Source organism: Gambusia affinis, linkage group LG18 (genome assembly GCF_019740435.1).
Source record: "Gambusia affinis linkage group LG18, SWU_Gaff_1.0, whole genome shotgun sequence".
NCBI classification, from domain to species: Eukaryota; Metazoa; Chordata; class Actinopteri; order Cyprinodontiformes; family Poeciliidae; genus Gambusia; species Gambusia affinis.
The window spans coordinates 3,902,522-3,917,974 of record NC_057885.1 but is presented as its reverse complement, the minus strand read 5'-3'; the positions used below and the strand labels follow the sequence as shown (position 1 = coordinate 3,917,974).

The 15,453-nt window shown below is 42.0% G+C and overlaps 2 protein-coding genes and 1 non-coding gene across 6 annotated transcripts in view; 1 reads left to right on the top strand and 2 right to left on the bottom strand.

Moving 5' to 3' along the window:
* Positions 1 to 7,644, bottom strand: part of kirrel1a (kirre like nephrin family adhesion molecule 1a) — a 38,007-nt gene extending 30,363 nt beyond the window's left edge. Inside the window, exon 1 of one of the 4 annotated variants that reach the window (XM_044097970.1) lies at positions 7,240 to 7,644. In XM_044097970.1, the coding sequence (XP_043953905.1) occupies positions 7,240 to 7,285 (46 nt within the window). In that variant the 5' untranslated portion in view covers positions 7,286 to 7,644. The remainder of the gene's footprint in view (positions 1 to 7,239) is intronic. The other 3 variants (XM_044097972.1, XM_044097969.1, XM_044097971.1) reach the window with 3 other exon arrangements.
* A 1,235-nt stretch (positions 7,645 to 8,879) lies between these two features.
* Positions 8,880 to 13,102, top strand: LOC122820502. Its single transcript, XM_044097967.1, has 5 exons — positions 8,880 to 9,150; positions 10,201 to 10,843; positions 10,951 to 11,106; positions 11,319 to 11,411; positions 11,606 to 13,102. Exons 2-5 carry the CDS (start codon positions 10,226 to 10,228, stop codon positions 11,897 to 11,899), a joined length of 1,161 nt encoding a protein of 386 aa, XP_043953902.1. The 5' UTR covers positions 8,880 to 9,150; positions 10,201 to 10,225; the 3' UTR covers positions 11,900 to 13,102.
* A 1,236-nt stretch (positions 13,103 to 14,338) lies between these two features.
* trnar-ucu lies at positions 14,339 to 14,412 on the bottom strand. The gene has a single exon. It is a non-coding gene; the product is annotated as a tRNA-Arg (tRNA).
* Positions 14,413 to 15,453: the final 1,041 nt, after the last annotated feature.

Here is a 15,453-nt window from a genome sequence, read left to right as displayed (position 1 = left end):
TCCTCTCCTCCACTCTTGAACAGTATCTCTGTCATGGATCTTGCCAAACATCTTCCTTTTATTTTATGAGCAAAGTTTGTTCCTTTAAATTCTTTGAATGAGTAAATAAGGAAAATATGAATCAGCCCTAACCAGACCTAAAAATAAAATCAAAAATGAACATGTGGTGCATTTCTAGTCCACATTTCTAGTCTTGGGTTTAAAGTACCTGACCCACCTGAGGTGCTGGGTCAAACTCATAATCCAATCCTTTTGTGCTCATTGAACATGGGCTGGATCAGTTCATATTTCACCCAGAATAGGTGGTTAGCAAAATAACCATCTGTTTTCTAATCCAACAGTCTTTTGGAGTGTAAGAGCCAGAGTCAAGTCTTTCATGTTGTTCTTAGGGCTACACCAATTGCGGTTTTCTGGCTGATCAAATATTACCAATCTTTAACAAGCCTAAACCTGCCAATTCCAATTTTGGCCAATGCTGATTTATTTATTTATTTTTGTCTAAAATGTTGTTAAATACAGTAAGAAGTATAGTATGGTAAATATAGTCACCGTGGAGTGACTATTGTTTACTGCAAATGTGCAGACATGACGTGGTGGGCAGGTCTGCAGACTGACAGAGTGGTTGATTTTGCTGAGGTAGACAAAATCAGTGGATAAGATTGGCTTCACATGTAAGTATCAGCCGATCAGCCAAGTCCCAAAATTATGAAAATAGTTATTAAGTTATCTGTAGACCCGTAGTAGTAGCACAAAACACAGACAGTGGTGATGTGGAAACTAAAGTCATTCATCCCTTCTAAGATAATACTGTTTTTAAAATACAGTTGGCAAGCTATGATGATGTGTAAATCTTTATATGTATGAAAATCAAAGGAACAGTAAGTACAGTGGACTCCTGCCTGTTAGCGGTCCGGGATCCAGAGGATGATCAGAAACTGAAATAGAACAAGCTTCAATTGCAGTTTGAATCTGAAATTGATTAAACTGAATGAATGCTTTTAAAAACTGATTATGAATTTAGTGTAATTTAAAATCCAATGAACAGGTTGAAAAAAAAAAACGAACCTGAATTTGATATTTCTTTCATTTGGGTCCTCCAGAAAAGTCACAGAGTAATAAGAGTGGTAGTTGGTACTACGGAGTGGACCAATTGCAGTTTTCTGGCTGAAAAGTTTGATCTGCTGATTCAGATTTTTTTTTTTTTTTTTTTTGGAGGTTGCTAAACGTAGCAGCTGAAAGTTGGTAAGCTGGTAAGAGTGTGGTGACATTTATTAAGATCGATTTTACATGCAAGTATTGCACCGAACTCCCAAAATGAAGGAAATCAGGACTGATTTATTGGCTGGTTGATTTATCAGGGCACTCCTAGTCTGAACTGCTAAAATAAGCAGTTATAAACATTCTTAGATGGGGTCTCCTACAAATATTTGTAGGCAGCTGGTAACTGTCTCTATGAATAACTAACTGAAATAATAAAAATATGGTATTTATTTTGGCTGCTTTAGTTAAAAATAAAGGGTAGTTGACCATGTTAAGTGTATTTGTGTAAATATTGTGGTCTTTTTACTACTGGTTATCTCACTGTGAAAATCCCACAAAGACCAATGCAGAGTCAATTAGTGCTGCTGAATAGGAGCCAGTCGGCCCACAGTCAGGTTCTGAAGTCTTCAATAAGACTGGATTCCAAAAGTTTTGTGGCCTTGCGGCACTTTTTCCATCAACTCGAGATGACTTGCAAAAATGGAAATTAGACCAAGTCTGATCTGCATCTCTGACCGTGAGCACACAGCACTGAAGTAAGCTCTGCCTCGAGGTTACGGCATTAAGTTGACAGCTGTGAACCTTGAGCGGGGCCACGCATCTGCGCCGCATTGTTTTAATGACCGGACTTCAAAGACATTGACGACTTTTTGCTGCTACGGGATGGCTCGGTCATTAGTTGGCAGCGGTGTTCTGCCCGCGGGCACGAGGTGGAAGACAGCGAGCACGGCGGTGCTCCGGTCGGACGTTGACCCTGATGTTGTTACAGTTAAAGAAGAGGGGCGGGGAAGACGGATGGAGCGAGTCTGATCTGCCTCAGAGGCCCCTGTCCCTGCTGAGGAGCACTAACTGCGAGAGTGACATCAGCGTCGGCAACATTCCTGGAGAAGGAGGGAGTGAGGAGGAGGAGGAGGAGGGGAAGGAGGAAGAGTACATCTCAGAAAGTTTCCAAATTACGGGGCGAACACCCACCCACCCAAACGAAGAAACACACACGCTGCGTGTTAGCCAGCACATTTCATTTAGAGTGTGTTTGGCAGTACATGGGCTCCTCTTGCTCATCATGTGCTCCCAGTTTTAATTCATGTGCTTCTCCTCCTGTCCCCTCCCCCAACCTACTCCCCCCACCCACACACCCTCTTCTTTCTCTCTCCGCCGACCAGAGGAATGCACATCTGGAACTTATTAGAGTCAGAGAGAGAGAGGAAGGGGGAGATGGAAAGAGAAGCAGTAATAGTTTTGATGGTGGTGGGAAGGGGAGGGGGGTAAAAAAGTCCAGGAGGGGACGGGGGTGGGGGTGAGAAGAAAGAATGTACTTTGGTAAGCAGAAAACAGGGATCATGTTGGGAGAGAGCTGAAGAAAGTTTCAGAGCGATTAAAGGTGATTAACCACAGCGAGGACGATACGGAGGAGGGGAGGCGGTGGGCAGTTCAGCAAGCCCGTCCAACGACGGGCTTGCTGAACCCCCCCCGACCACATTCTGTCCCCGCCGAGGAGGCAGTCAGGCCTGAGTAATGGGCCCTTTCTCCGTCCAGTCCTCCTCTCTCCCCTGGGTTGCTTGTCTTTTCATCCACCACAACCTACACCCCCTAAAGTCTAATCACTCTCGATCGGGCTGCACCCACCTGCCCAACATGATGGCCTCTTTTTGCCCCCCCATAAAAACAAACAACTGAAGACGACCCAGACATCCAGTCGTTTGAGGTACAGCCTTCCCCTTCTACCTCGGGGCAGGATTTTTTTTTTTTAATTCCCTTTTCTTTTTATAACTCAAATTGCTGCCACCCCCCCCCAACCTCCAGGCTGTCAAACACAATCACATTACAGGAGGCTTTTAAAACCTGGTGAAACATTCACTTAACAGCTGAGGATGCACACTTCTGATTGAATTTATCTGCAAGCACCAGTCAGATAATGAAACATCTGCCTCTGTGCCTTTCCCTCTCCTTAGCAACACTTCCCAGAAGTTTTATGGGACGCCGAAGCATCGCTTTGAAGCAAACGCATCGGCAACAACAAGGCCGAAGCTTCCCGAACTCGCTGATTAACTTGTAGGGATTCCTCTCGCTCGAAACAAAGACCAAATATCTGTGTTCACGCATCTTAGACTCCAATCTGATGAGGGGGTTCGCCATGACGACATGAGGTGGTTTTATTAGCCTCAAAGAGTGCAGCGTTTATGTCTAGCTTTTAAAAAGCTAGACATAGACATAGGAGCCGGTGATCCACCTGGAGAATCAAGACAAGTTTGACTTTCAGGAGGTCAGACTGTGCATGACTTTTCTGCTGCTTTCAATGTCTTCCTTTTTTGAAGAATCAAGTTTCGTCTTTAGAAAACATTTGCCAATTCCTCCAAAGTAGAAACCCACACACATTTCACTCTCCAGAAACTATCTGTCAACCTTCAGAACTTGTGTCTGTCAGAAACGTAAGATTTAGAGTTTTCAGTTCAACTCTTTTTCTTTATATATATTCACAACAAATACCATTTCTAGGCAATTTGTGAAAAAAATTTCTAATCAGTATCAGAAATATATAATGAAGTCACGAGAGAGGGACCAATGTGAAAGGGCCAATAGTCTATATTCAATATTTTTGCTGTTATGGCTGATAACTAGGGATGCAGCGATCAGGTTTTTTGCTGCCGATTCTGATACCGATCATCCATGAGGCCGATCTCTGCCAATCACCGATCTTTGCTGATCGCCTCCAATAGCTGTTAATGTTTCGGTTCAGGTATAAATGATACTGTTACCTGGCAAAATGGAAACATTTTATGGCAATAAAATCACCAAATTTAGACATAATAGACTTTTTTTTTCAGTTACATGCTGCAGCTTTAAGCAGCTGTTTGGCGTGAGAGTTCACTGTCTGGAGGTTGAGCGGCGATCTGCCTGCGAAATATCACTACCAGTCGCGGCGGTCCAAGAGCAGGAGAAGAACCACCGTCTTACAGCGCTAGCTTGAAGACTTGAATTATTTTTTTGGATTATTTGTTTAGCTTTCTGACTGTGATGCTAATCCAGGTGAGTGTTGGTAGTTGCGCGCTGCTTTACCTGCTATCTCGCCGCTCCGGATGTCCTTTTTTTCCTGCATTGTGCCTCAGAAACCCTGTGAAGTGCCTGTTTTTTTTAAAGGCCATATTACATTCGTCGTGTTGGTGCATTTTGACGTGCTTCACCTCCGAGATAATTTTCCGCCACAAGACGCAAACGTCCCCATTCGCTCTCAGAGCGTTACACACGACAGGATTTGCTGCCGCGCTTGCGCAGTGTGAAGGAAAGAGGAGATAAGCTGCACACGCAGGCTGGGAAGTGAGAAAAATTTGATCGGCAACAAGAGTGTATGTAAGTGAATGATCGGCGATCACCAATCGGCCGATTATGATTGGTGGCCAATTGATTGGCACACGTCTACAGACAACTGATATTTACCACTATCAGAGTTTCATCCAGTGCTTTACCAGTCTGGTAATGCAGACTGGGTAATGACCGTGGGAAATGACCAGTCTGGTAATGCGCTGCCCACCCACCAGGCTAACCGCTGCTTCTTTATTTTAAATATGGTTTGTTATACACCAATAAAGGTAAAGATTGATTAAGCTAGGTTTATAGTTGATGCATTGAACACACTCCTCACATGCTATAATTTCCAAAATATGATGCTTTCTCCAAATTTTTGTAACTTCAAAAAAAATTTTTTAACACAAAAACACAGTGGCTCACTGCTGGACAACACGTCTAAGCTCCATCACTGGGCTTAGAAGGTGCCAAGTTCATTTTAAGAAGCCTTACTCATACTGAAATTAGCTAACTTTTATTCATCATTCAATGCCAGCTTCCACACAGAAGAGTGACACCAGTCCTTGGTAGGTCTTGGCACAGCAATGTTCCCTAAAGAAATAATCAGGTTTTTCAATTTCCTGCCATCTGATCACTGTTCAGGGACAATCTCTAATATAAATCAGAAAAAAAAACAAAAGAGTTCAATTACAGCGAAATGCAAATGTCAAATCAGCTGATTCCAAACTAATGTGTCACAATGCACTAGATTGTTTATGAGGTTTCTGTAATTTTCTTTTTCATTGGAGCTATAGCTGCCCCTGTTGGACTCATTAACATTACGCAATAGAACCATTAAATCTCATCAACCAAGCAACCGGAGTAACGCAGTACTGTCAGCAGCAGATCTTTCCAGGGTCCGACACACGGTGGCAAATGGCCCACCTGTATGGAGAATTGGTCTCTGTCCGAATCAGCACGTCAGGTGCACCGCTGCCCCGGGGCCAGCCCTGGGGCCCTGAGGCTCATCAGTAAGTTAAGGCAGAGAGTTTTCAAAGATTGATTATGCAGTTACATTTAACAGCTGTGTTAATGGCGGCACTTGCTTGAGATTTGCCACCGAGGGTGGCTTCCAGATGCAAGGACGGGATACCGAGTCAGTCTCTCCTGGAACAGAGACACGCTGGAAGTAGGCATGGCTGCAGCTCTGCTACTGACTTTAAACAAAGCATTCTGAAGCTTTAATTAGCGCCTCTGCTAATAACCACCCAATCAATGGGGGACAATTACGTACGTGCAAATTATAGGCCAGGTTATAGTGTTTCACTGGTCTAATGAAGATGAACGCTTGGAGGAAAAGATGCTCCTGAACTAAAGACACAGGGACATGTGTGTGGGACTTCACAGACGGAACAGAATCAGCCTGCCGATAATCTGGTCTGGAGGAAAACCGGCGTGGGTAAATACCTCTGTGTGTGAGAGGAGTAATAACCAGATTATGGAGTGGTGGCGTCGCATTGAGACAAAGACAAAAGGATACACATGTATGGAGGCTGAGCCATCGGCAGACAAAGTGAGGGAGCGGCTGCCAGAGTGCCACATGTATCGCCACCAACAACCTTATTTTGTCGATGAAAACCAACTCCATTCCTTAAAGCTGCTTCTCATTTGAGTCTTTATCCAGAACCAGAGCCAAGCAGATAGAGCCTGGCAGACACGGTGACATCATCTCTTTCTATACCTTGCTTTCCCTGAACACGCCCCCCCCAACCCTCCCTGCTCCCTCCACCCTACCTATGATGGCGGGCCGGTCGGCGTGCACGCTCCGGGCTGCCTGAGGTATACACAATGAGGCGGAATTAAAAAAAAATAATAAAAGGCAAAAATATGCAGATGTGGCTCAATCAAACAGGTAGCTCGGGGGAAATGACAAGCATCCTCTCCTCTTCTCTCAGCCTCCTGTCTCCTAGCAACTGGGCTCCAGCTGTGATTGTCATAAGCCAATAAATAGCCTACCTGGTGCACCATTGTGTGCAGAAGGTACAAGAGGCAGGGTAGGGGAGGGTGAGCGAGGCAGATCCACTGGTGCACACAGAAAGCCCCTTTGTGCACAGAGTGAAATGAAGGCCCACAGGTAGGAGCCCGCGAGAGGAGGGAGGGCAGGGGTGTGTGATGTGGGAGGGGGCAGATTGGTTAGCAGGGGCCTCTCTCTGTCTCTGTTCAATCACTGTCATTCCCGTCACGTCCTCACCGCCTCACTATCCCACTTGCCCGTTTGGGAAAACGCTTCGCTCACGTGCACAAAGGTCATTTAGGCCGGTGCCGCGCGCCGACATATAAGTCCCGTTTAGCGCACACGCACGCAGCCACGTCGACCGCAAATTGAGACACGCCGCCAGACATTTGTTGGATAAAAAAGAACGAAGTTTAACATCCTTGCTCAGGGTGGCCAGCGCGTGCGCGCGGAAAGTCACGCGCCGAAGGTGATCCATCGCTGCGACGCCTACATGGGAATGCTGTGAAATCATACAAAATGCCCCCCCTATCCCCAACACCCTTTCAACCTCCAAACCGACCCTCCACCCCCTTCCAGGACGAACAGGTCAGTCGAGCCTTCAGAATGTTACAGTAAATTATTAAACTGGTACATCACGTTATCACCATAACCACAGAGAGTAATTCTAAATACAGCCTTACCGGTGTGGAGACTGAACGCCAAACTCAGGAGCAGCAGCCTCTGCATGGTTCAGCCGACCAATAAGTCCGTTATTGGCTCAGACCTCCGTGCGGACAGCATCAAAAAGCGGGAGTTTTCGGACTTCTAACAGTGACTCCGGAGCCAACTACAGCCTCCAGCGGCGCTCCTCCACATCTGTCCCCTCCAGACTCGGCTCGGACTGGTTTGCGTTTACAACATTGTTCGCCCCTGTTTTGTTGCTCCTCTTTCTTTCCTTGTTTCTTTTCACCTCTCTCCTCTGCTCTCCAGCGACAGTCCGTTTTCTACTTCGCTCCGGCGCGACAAGCTTGCGGCAAGGACTTCTCTTCTCAAACTTCCGTTCCTGACTTTCAAAATAAAACTCACATGAAAGCAGTTGATTTTAGGTGTTTTCGACAGCGCGCACATTTTAAGAATGAAAGGCACAGACTAAAATAGTAACACATAAACAAAGAACTCTGACTTCGCTAAACTCAAGGATGAGCACTGTTGATTTGGATATTCCTGGTTACACATCATAACAAAAAAATCAGTTGTTCCGAAAATTTTGATTCTACCTGAAGGCAGAACGTCTGACGCAATGTTAGTGAGACTTTCGCAAAAGGAAACCAGCTTTTCAAAGTGTTGTTTTTCCTTGTATATTAATCGAAAGCGGAATGAAAAGTGGAATGAAAATCTGTGGTAAAAAAAGGTGTACAAGTACAGTAACACGGATAAGATTATAAAGCAAATTCTAGTAATTTTACAGGATATTTCAATGTTTTATGCTAATTGTGTTTTTTAAATTTTTAAAATAAATCGACATGCTTTTCAGAAGGAAAACTAGCTGTGACAATAACCGGAGTAAAAAAAAAAAGCACAACTAAATTAAATTAAATATACAATTTGACCATATGAGTTTGTCTTTTAAGTTGAATTCCTGAGATATACTGCATTTTAATAATATTATAGTATGATAAGATGTACAAGTACACATCCAACCATCCCTTGTCCCTAGTGGGGTCAGGAGGGCTGCTGGCGGCCATCTCCAATGAACATTTCAGGCGATTCATCCTGGACAGGTCGCCGGTCTGTCGCAGAGCAACACAGAGACAGACAGGACAAACAACCAACTAGGGAGAATTTAGAGAGACCAATTAACCTGACAGTCATGTTTTAGGACTGTGGGAGGAGAAAACCCACCATGCACAGGGAGAACATGCAAACTCCATGCAGAAAGACTCCGGGCCGGGAATCGAACCCAGGACCTTCTTGCTGCAAGGCAACAGTGCTACCAACTGCACAAGTACACATTTAATACAAAAATATAAATAAAAAAGTATAATAAAACAGTATACTTGACGGTGTTTTTTTGTTTGTTTGTTTTTTTCAAATGCTTTGTGGGATTATTTAAATTCAACAGCCTGGCTATTGTTCTTTCTTCGGTATTTTTTCCCCTCGTCAATCAAAAATAAAGCATAAATATTGAAATGTTTTCATTTTTATTTTTATTTCATCTATTCGGGTTTTTTTATTTTATTTAGAGGAGTGAAATAAAGTTCACTGAACGTAACCACGGTCTGCTTCCTGTGTCGTATTAGTTTTTTCTGACTTGACGTCATATTCTCATTACACTGAAAAAAGTGATTTTGGAGAGTGGTAAATATGATCTATACAAATCATATGAAATTTAATTAATTTTTTCAGTCAGCCAAGGAATTACAAAATAATGGGTAAATTCTACACATGCTACCCATTCGTTAACATTAAAAACCACTACATAGGAAAATACAGTAAAATATACCCCCGAATCTTAAGTCCGGTGCTCCAACATTGCGCATGCGTCAAACCGCGTTTTTGAATGAGCGGGACAGGAAACTCTGCATCCTTTACCAACGAACCGTGAGCTGAAGGTAAGCTATTTGTGAATAATACCGCGAAGGCAAATTGTAATATTTGAAACGATGAGATATTACACTTCACTTATATTCGATGTGCATCTGTGTAACATGCCATTACTTGAAATCAAAGTTTGAATCTGTCCCTGGCGCCACCATGGCTGTTAACTGTCTGGACAACTGCAGGTACGTTGCATTGAAATGTGTTCGCGGTGTGCTTTTTACAAGATTAGCCAGCATGCATGACTGTGTCTGACCGCTGGTTTTAAGGTTATAGTCAACGCCAGTTTTTTGTAATATATTGAATGGGCTGATGTTTAGGCAACACATAGACTGTAGAGGGGATAGTTCAGCTTTTGCCGAGTGTGGTTAAGGTATAATGGTCATTAAATATCTGCAGGTCATCACGCTGCACCGAGACACAGGCAGTTGTTGTTTACCCGTTAGCACCGTTAGCTCCCTCAACATGGCTGCTAGAGTCGGTCTCCGCCGCGGTCTGTTTAAAAACATAATAATTCGCTCTCCAGATTACCTGCATGCATGTGTACTTGTGTCTCTGTTGTTAAAGTTTAGCGTTTCTCGGAGTTTTATTTTTACAATCGGGACTCTAAAGACTCATGTAAATATGACGTGTCGCACGTCTTTTCCGGTCAGTCGTCATGGAAACAGGACGCTCATCCAGCTTGCTGGATGTGGACCAGAGTGGAAACAAACATGGTGTAAAATGAAAACAAAGTACCACTGTATCCCGCCTTTATGTGTGTAAACACCCACTGTTGCTGCACCAAAAAATTTTAAAGGAATTGTGTGTTCAAGTAAAACATTTTAGAATTGATTTTATATTATAAATGTTTTCAGAATCTTGTAATATTGTTTATGAAGCATATTACATCTATAAATATGACATCTATAATAATGACAATCAAAGATTACTTATTCAAATCTCTACTGAACTAAATCTCCTTTTATTTCTTTGGCAGAAGAATATTGAAGCAAACCTATTCAAATAATCTGATAAACTATTAACAACCTGTCTCAACTTATTTTCTTTCTCTGTCTCTACAGCTGAGGAAGCACACACCAAACAGCAATGGCAGTCCAGTTAAGAGTAATTTTACAAGAACACAGCATTAAGAAGTTGACACTTCCAACAGGAATTCCCAATACAGTAGACAATCTTGTTTCCATAATTACTAAAACTTTCCAATTGCATGGGGAATATGGACTACTATACCAAGACAAAGACTTTGACAATCAGTTTTTCAGTGTCACCTCAACTGCTGACTTGTATGACAAGGCCACTGTTAAAATGATCCTAAAAGAGCCTAACATCACCCTTGACCTACACCCAATATTTGAATCAGGACCATCATCTACATTGAGCTCTTTGAGTTCTGTGAGCACCCATCCTGCAAGTACTCCTGAAACAAACATCTGCCCTGAAGATCATGATGCATCCTCACAGGTGTCCGACTCCACATCGTCAGATTCCAGCGACACCATTATTCTGCCTGATTCATGTCGCCTTGCTGCATGGCCAGTGCCATTTCAAGTACCTGAGTTTTCCAGAGACATACAACTAATCCTTGCAGAGGCAAACAACTCATATCATGCCACTGGAAGACACTTCATGGATGCCAGCGTTAAATCAGCAATAATGCAAGAAATGTTTAAAGAAAGGTGGCCAGCATTATTCATTGAAGCTCAGGTGAGAATGTATTTATAATTTTTCCTTCCCATCAAGAAAAATGTATGTGATTACTATGAGATCTGGTCTGTCATTTAAAATTTTATTTTTGTCCTTTTATTTCCTAGATCAAGGAAGAGTTCAGACGTATCACGACAGTTTCTTTGGAGGAGACATTCATGCTAAAGCTTGATGAGTACACACCAGGTCTTATGCAGCTTATGCGTGCTAAAGGAGGGGCTGCTGGTTCCAAGATGCACCCTCTGTTGGACACTTTAAATGACGTATGTTATTTTACTTTTTTTCACAAATATGTCATTATTGATATACGTGAATTAAAAGTGAATTTTGTAAAGAATTGCTTTGTTGTGCACAAAGTTGAGCTCCTTACCAACTTAAACTACCCTTTGGTTTTTAAGCAATTCGGTCTTAGTGTATGCAATTCTCTCCCCACTCTCCACTAACAGTCTTTTCACTACATTGTATCTCCCTACAGACACAGAGCATTGAGGAAAAAAGGGATGCAGTTGTCTGCTGCCTCATTAACTACCTTGGTGAAAGACAAGAAGATCTTTTCCATGACTGCCAGGTATGTCATTGATAACAGATGATTAACTCAAGGTATCCTCTCCTTTCCACTCCTTTCCTCTTTCTCCCCTTTTCCTATTATCTTCTGATCACTCCCCTCTGCTCTCCTTTAGATAAGTTGAAATGTATTGAAACAGCATCTTCAATAAAATTAAAAATGTGTATCTTTTTTGTTTCTTTCTTTTTAACATGTAGGAATGTGAGGACTACACAGACAAAACAATGAAGGTGATCGTGATGCACAACATCATGGCTGAGGAGGATCCATCAGATGTGTCGATTGTGATTGAGGGAAACCAAGTGATGGAAGGATGTGGAAGGCGAACAAAGGCATGTGTACTGCTGATGGGACTGATATATGCCCTCAACCTTGACTATCCAAAGCAGCTCAAGAACACATTTGAAGCTTTTCAAAAACTCTTTTTGGAACTTGATGGGGAAAAACTACTGAAGAAGGACCACAGCCTCAAAAACAAGCTCCTGCAATAGACATACATTTCCCCTCTTGTTCCAAGAGGAACTTTTGTCTGGACAGAGAGTTTTAATGCAGTATAGTTTTATATTTTTGTTCTCTTCCCTCCTCTGCTCCACACACAGACACAGAAATATATGTACAGATGGATACACAAGTATGTTGCAGCCTCTCTCAGCCCACTCCATTGTTCTCTGATTTCTCCACATTGACAGAAATGGAAAAGCAATAGAAACTGGCCAGTCTGGTCAATACCACTGACTGAATCCTGAAGAATTTTGAACTCACCCTCTTTCCCTCCCCATTTGTTTGTTTCTTTTATTCTCTCAGAGTGAGAGCAAGCACAGAAACTAAAGGATGTTGGTTTTCTGATCTGTCTTTATCCAGATGTTTGATACTGTACACACAGAAACAATCTTGTAGAGTTTGTGTGTGGGTTTTGTGGCTTTTAAAATAGAGTAAGGGGCCTCTGAAAGTGTTGTTTGCATTGACCAATTATCCAGAAAGAACATTTGAAGCCTTTAGCTTAGTGAGTTATAAAACGGGTTTATTCATTGAAATGTTGTGTGAAGGTGTGTACTGCACTTTATTCATTTTTGGATAATTTAGTGTATTATTGCTGCATATAAACAAGGCAGTTCAGTTATTTGTTGTGTATAAATACACCTGCAGATTTGCTCAGTCACTGTTGTGTGAGGCTGAAGAAACACAAGTAAGAGTTTAGATACAAGAAAATCTTCATGTGATTGGACATCCCTTGCACCTCTGCTCTGATCACCTCACTTCTCCTTTTCTCTGATCTACTCCTTTATTATTGAGCAGTCTGTATGTCCTAAAACAAGAATATGTTTTATTGCCCAACATTACTGAAACAGCATTTGAAGTTGTTAGATTATAACACAGGTTCATTATTTGAAATGTTGTGTGACACTGTTGTGCTGCAGTTTATTCTGTGTTTTTGTTTTTGATGACTTTATGTATTAAAAACATTGAGAAGGTGTATGATCTGAATGTCTTTTTTGGGGGTACATCTTACCTTCTCTGAATAAGTAATGGTTATTAACTGATTTTAATTAACTTTGATTTGTAATTATCAGGTATTACCTACTAGCAAACAAGAAATAGTTTTACCTAATTTAACTGAGTAAGTAGCTGTTGAATATATACATAAATATGAGGTAAATTTTACCCAATTTCTTTAAGTATTTCATATATTTTTTGTTCAGTTAATTTATTTTATTTAGAGGAGTGAAATAAAGTTCACTGAACGTAACCACGGTCTGCTTCCTGTGTCGTATTAGTTTTTTCTGACTTGACGTCATATTCTCATTAGCGGCGCATTCCTTTTTCTCCCACACACACTAGCTCTAGCGTTGACTTCTTAAAATAACGTGGGTACACTTTAAAAATGTTAACTAATAAGTAATGGATGCGTTCATAAACTATGTGTGTGCTTTGACATCACACTATTCAGTGTCCAGTGTGACCTTTGGCCATGACATCATCGTGGATTAAGATTAACCGGATTAAAATACGTAGAAATGCTCTGTTGTAGGTGAACTGAAGTGAGAGTTCAACGCTGGGAGCAGGCATAGAAACAAACAAACAAACAAAAATGCACCTGTCTCGTTCAAATTGACGTTGACTATTTAGCACGGTGACGTCAATGTGATGAAACGGCTCGAGCACATGACGGATAGACAGGCCTTGTCCTCGTTCCTGTCAGATAATCTAGGCCGTCCTGATGGAGTCCCCTGAAAGAGGAGCTGTCACGGTTCGGCGGGTCTCCGAGATGAGACGCGCTCTCTCGGACGCTGGTGCTGGAGCGCCCTCTAGCGTCGATGCTGCCACCCCGAAGAAATGTCAAATCTACTCCTGGAGCGGCTGCATCCAGTCTGTGTAAACCCACGGTCACATGAAGAGCTTTGAAAAGAGATGCGCCTGGAGTAAACCTGTTTTAAAACGCGAGCCCTTCAATTAAAGGGAACTACTATTTCCATCCACCTTTCAAGCCTTTAAGGGATGGAGTAAAAACATAAAATTAACTAAAATATCCTTCTTGTGACATGGCTACATTTTATTTGGAAAATATTATTTCTTACAGCAGGATGCTGTGTCTTTTTAGTAGATAACAAAATGATGCCAGCTTAAAATCAACAGACTAGTAGCCAGACAGACATAAATTCCGTACACACACTATCAGAAAGATAGTGTGTGTACGGACAAATCACGCACAAATCATTTTGTTTTTCAGAGACGAGAAGAAATAGACTGAACCAGTTCATTGCAGAAAGAGATAAAAAGTATGTTTTTTGTGTGTGTTTATTTATACGTGTGTTGCTTTCACTGCAGACCAAATACTATGAAAAGCATCACTACAAGGTGAATTTTTTTTCAGCGAATAGATGTGATTGAAAAACAATCGCAGACCTGCCATGTTGGCATACAGAGTGACCCATCTCTGCCGGGACTCGAACCCGGAGCCTCTGGATTAGAAGTCCAGCGCGCTATTCCATTGCGCCACAGAGACTGCGCCAGCCAATCACGCATCCAACACGAGTTAGATTCATAGCATCCTCGCCAATCTGCATCCCTGCAGCATCAGGACCATTTTTAGCCGACATATTGGCACTGCTCAGGTTGGCCACCAGAGGGAGCTGCTGCCCTATTTGTCAAATAGGCAATGTGCAACAGGAAGTTAAGCGTTTGAGTCAAGAAAGTAAAATTCTAAATATATTTAACACAAGCAAAGCTTTTGTTTTGTACATCTCTTAACAGGAAGCTTTGTATGAATTCAAAGCAGTTTGAAAACCTCACGCTGCCACAATGGGGATTTCGGTGCATTGTATTTATCTGAGGGAATTTCGGTGGTTTCCAGGCAAAAAACCTGGGAGAAACACGTAAACGGCCGCTCTATAAAGCACAGCAATGATTGGTGAGAAATTTTCATCAGAGGAATTATGAAGAGGCCAAATATTTTGCAAACAAGTGCAATTTTTTAGATGCATTTTATTTCCGACTTGTCACAGAAAGGAGGCACTGATTGCTCCAGCGTTGCATCAGAACCATCGTCCTTACCTCTCATATTATTTCGGTGGATTGTCTGTTCTGGACAGAGAAGTACAGTTGCTGGTCTATATCTGGACTGGAGATACAGCAGAGTTATAAAGTCCTGGCAGTGTAGATTGTGGTTGTTAATTTTGGGCTTTTAAGGAGATGCTTATACAACAATGCATATCAAATGTGTTTTTCTCAGTAAACACATTTGTTTACTGAGAAATTGTCTACGAGTCTCAACGGACCGTAGAAGTAAAACTAAGATTCAAATGTTTAGATATGAGTTTGGTTCAGTGTCACTGATCTTGTCTCTGCTACATCTTTACAAAAACGTAAACCTCTGACTAAAAACAAGTTTTAATGAGTAACTCCACTTAAAAATTCCTCAAATATTGATTTATTGCAGTGGCTCTTAATACAAGTCATGTGTTATTTAAATTACACCTTAGGTTTCTTTAAGCCTTTTGTTATTGTTGTTGTTTTTCCATCTCCTGGACGGCAGAGAACCCATAAA

Coding starts and splice junctions, on each gene's coding strand:
- LOC122820502 (XM_044097967.1), top strand. CDS start 10,226: ATGGCAGTCCAGTTAAGAGTAATTTTACAAGAACACAGCATTAAGAAG. Junction 10,844..10,950: donor CATTATTCATTGAAGCTCAG/GTGAGAATGTAT, acceptor TTTATTTCCTAG/ATCAAGGAAGAGTTCAGACG. Junction 11,412..11,605: donor ATCTTTTCCATGACTGCCAG/GTATGTCATTGA, acceptor TTTAACATGTAG/GAATGTGAGGACTACACAGA.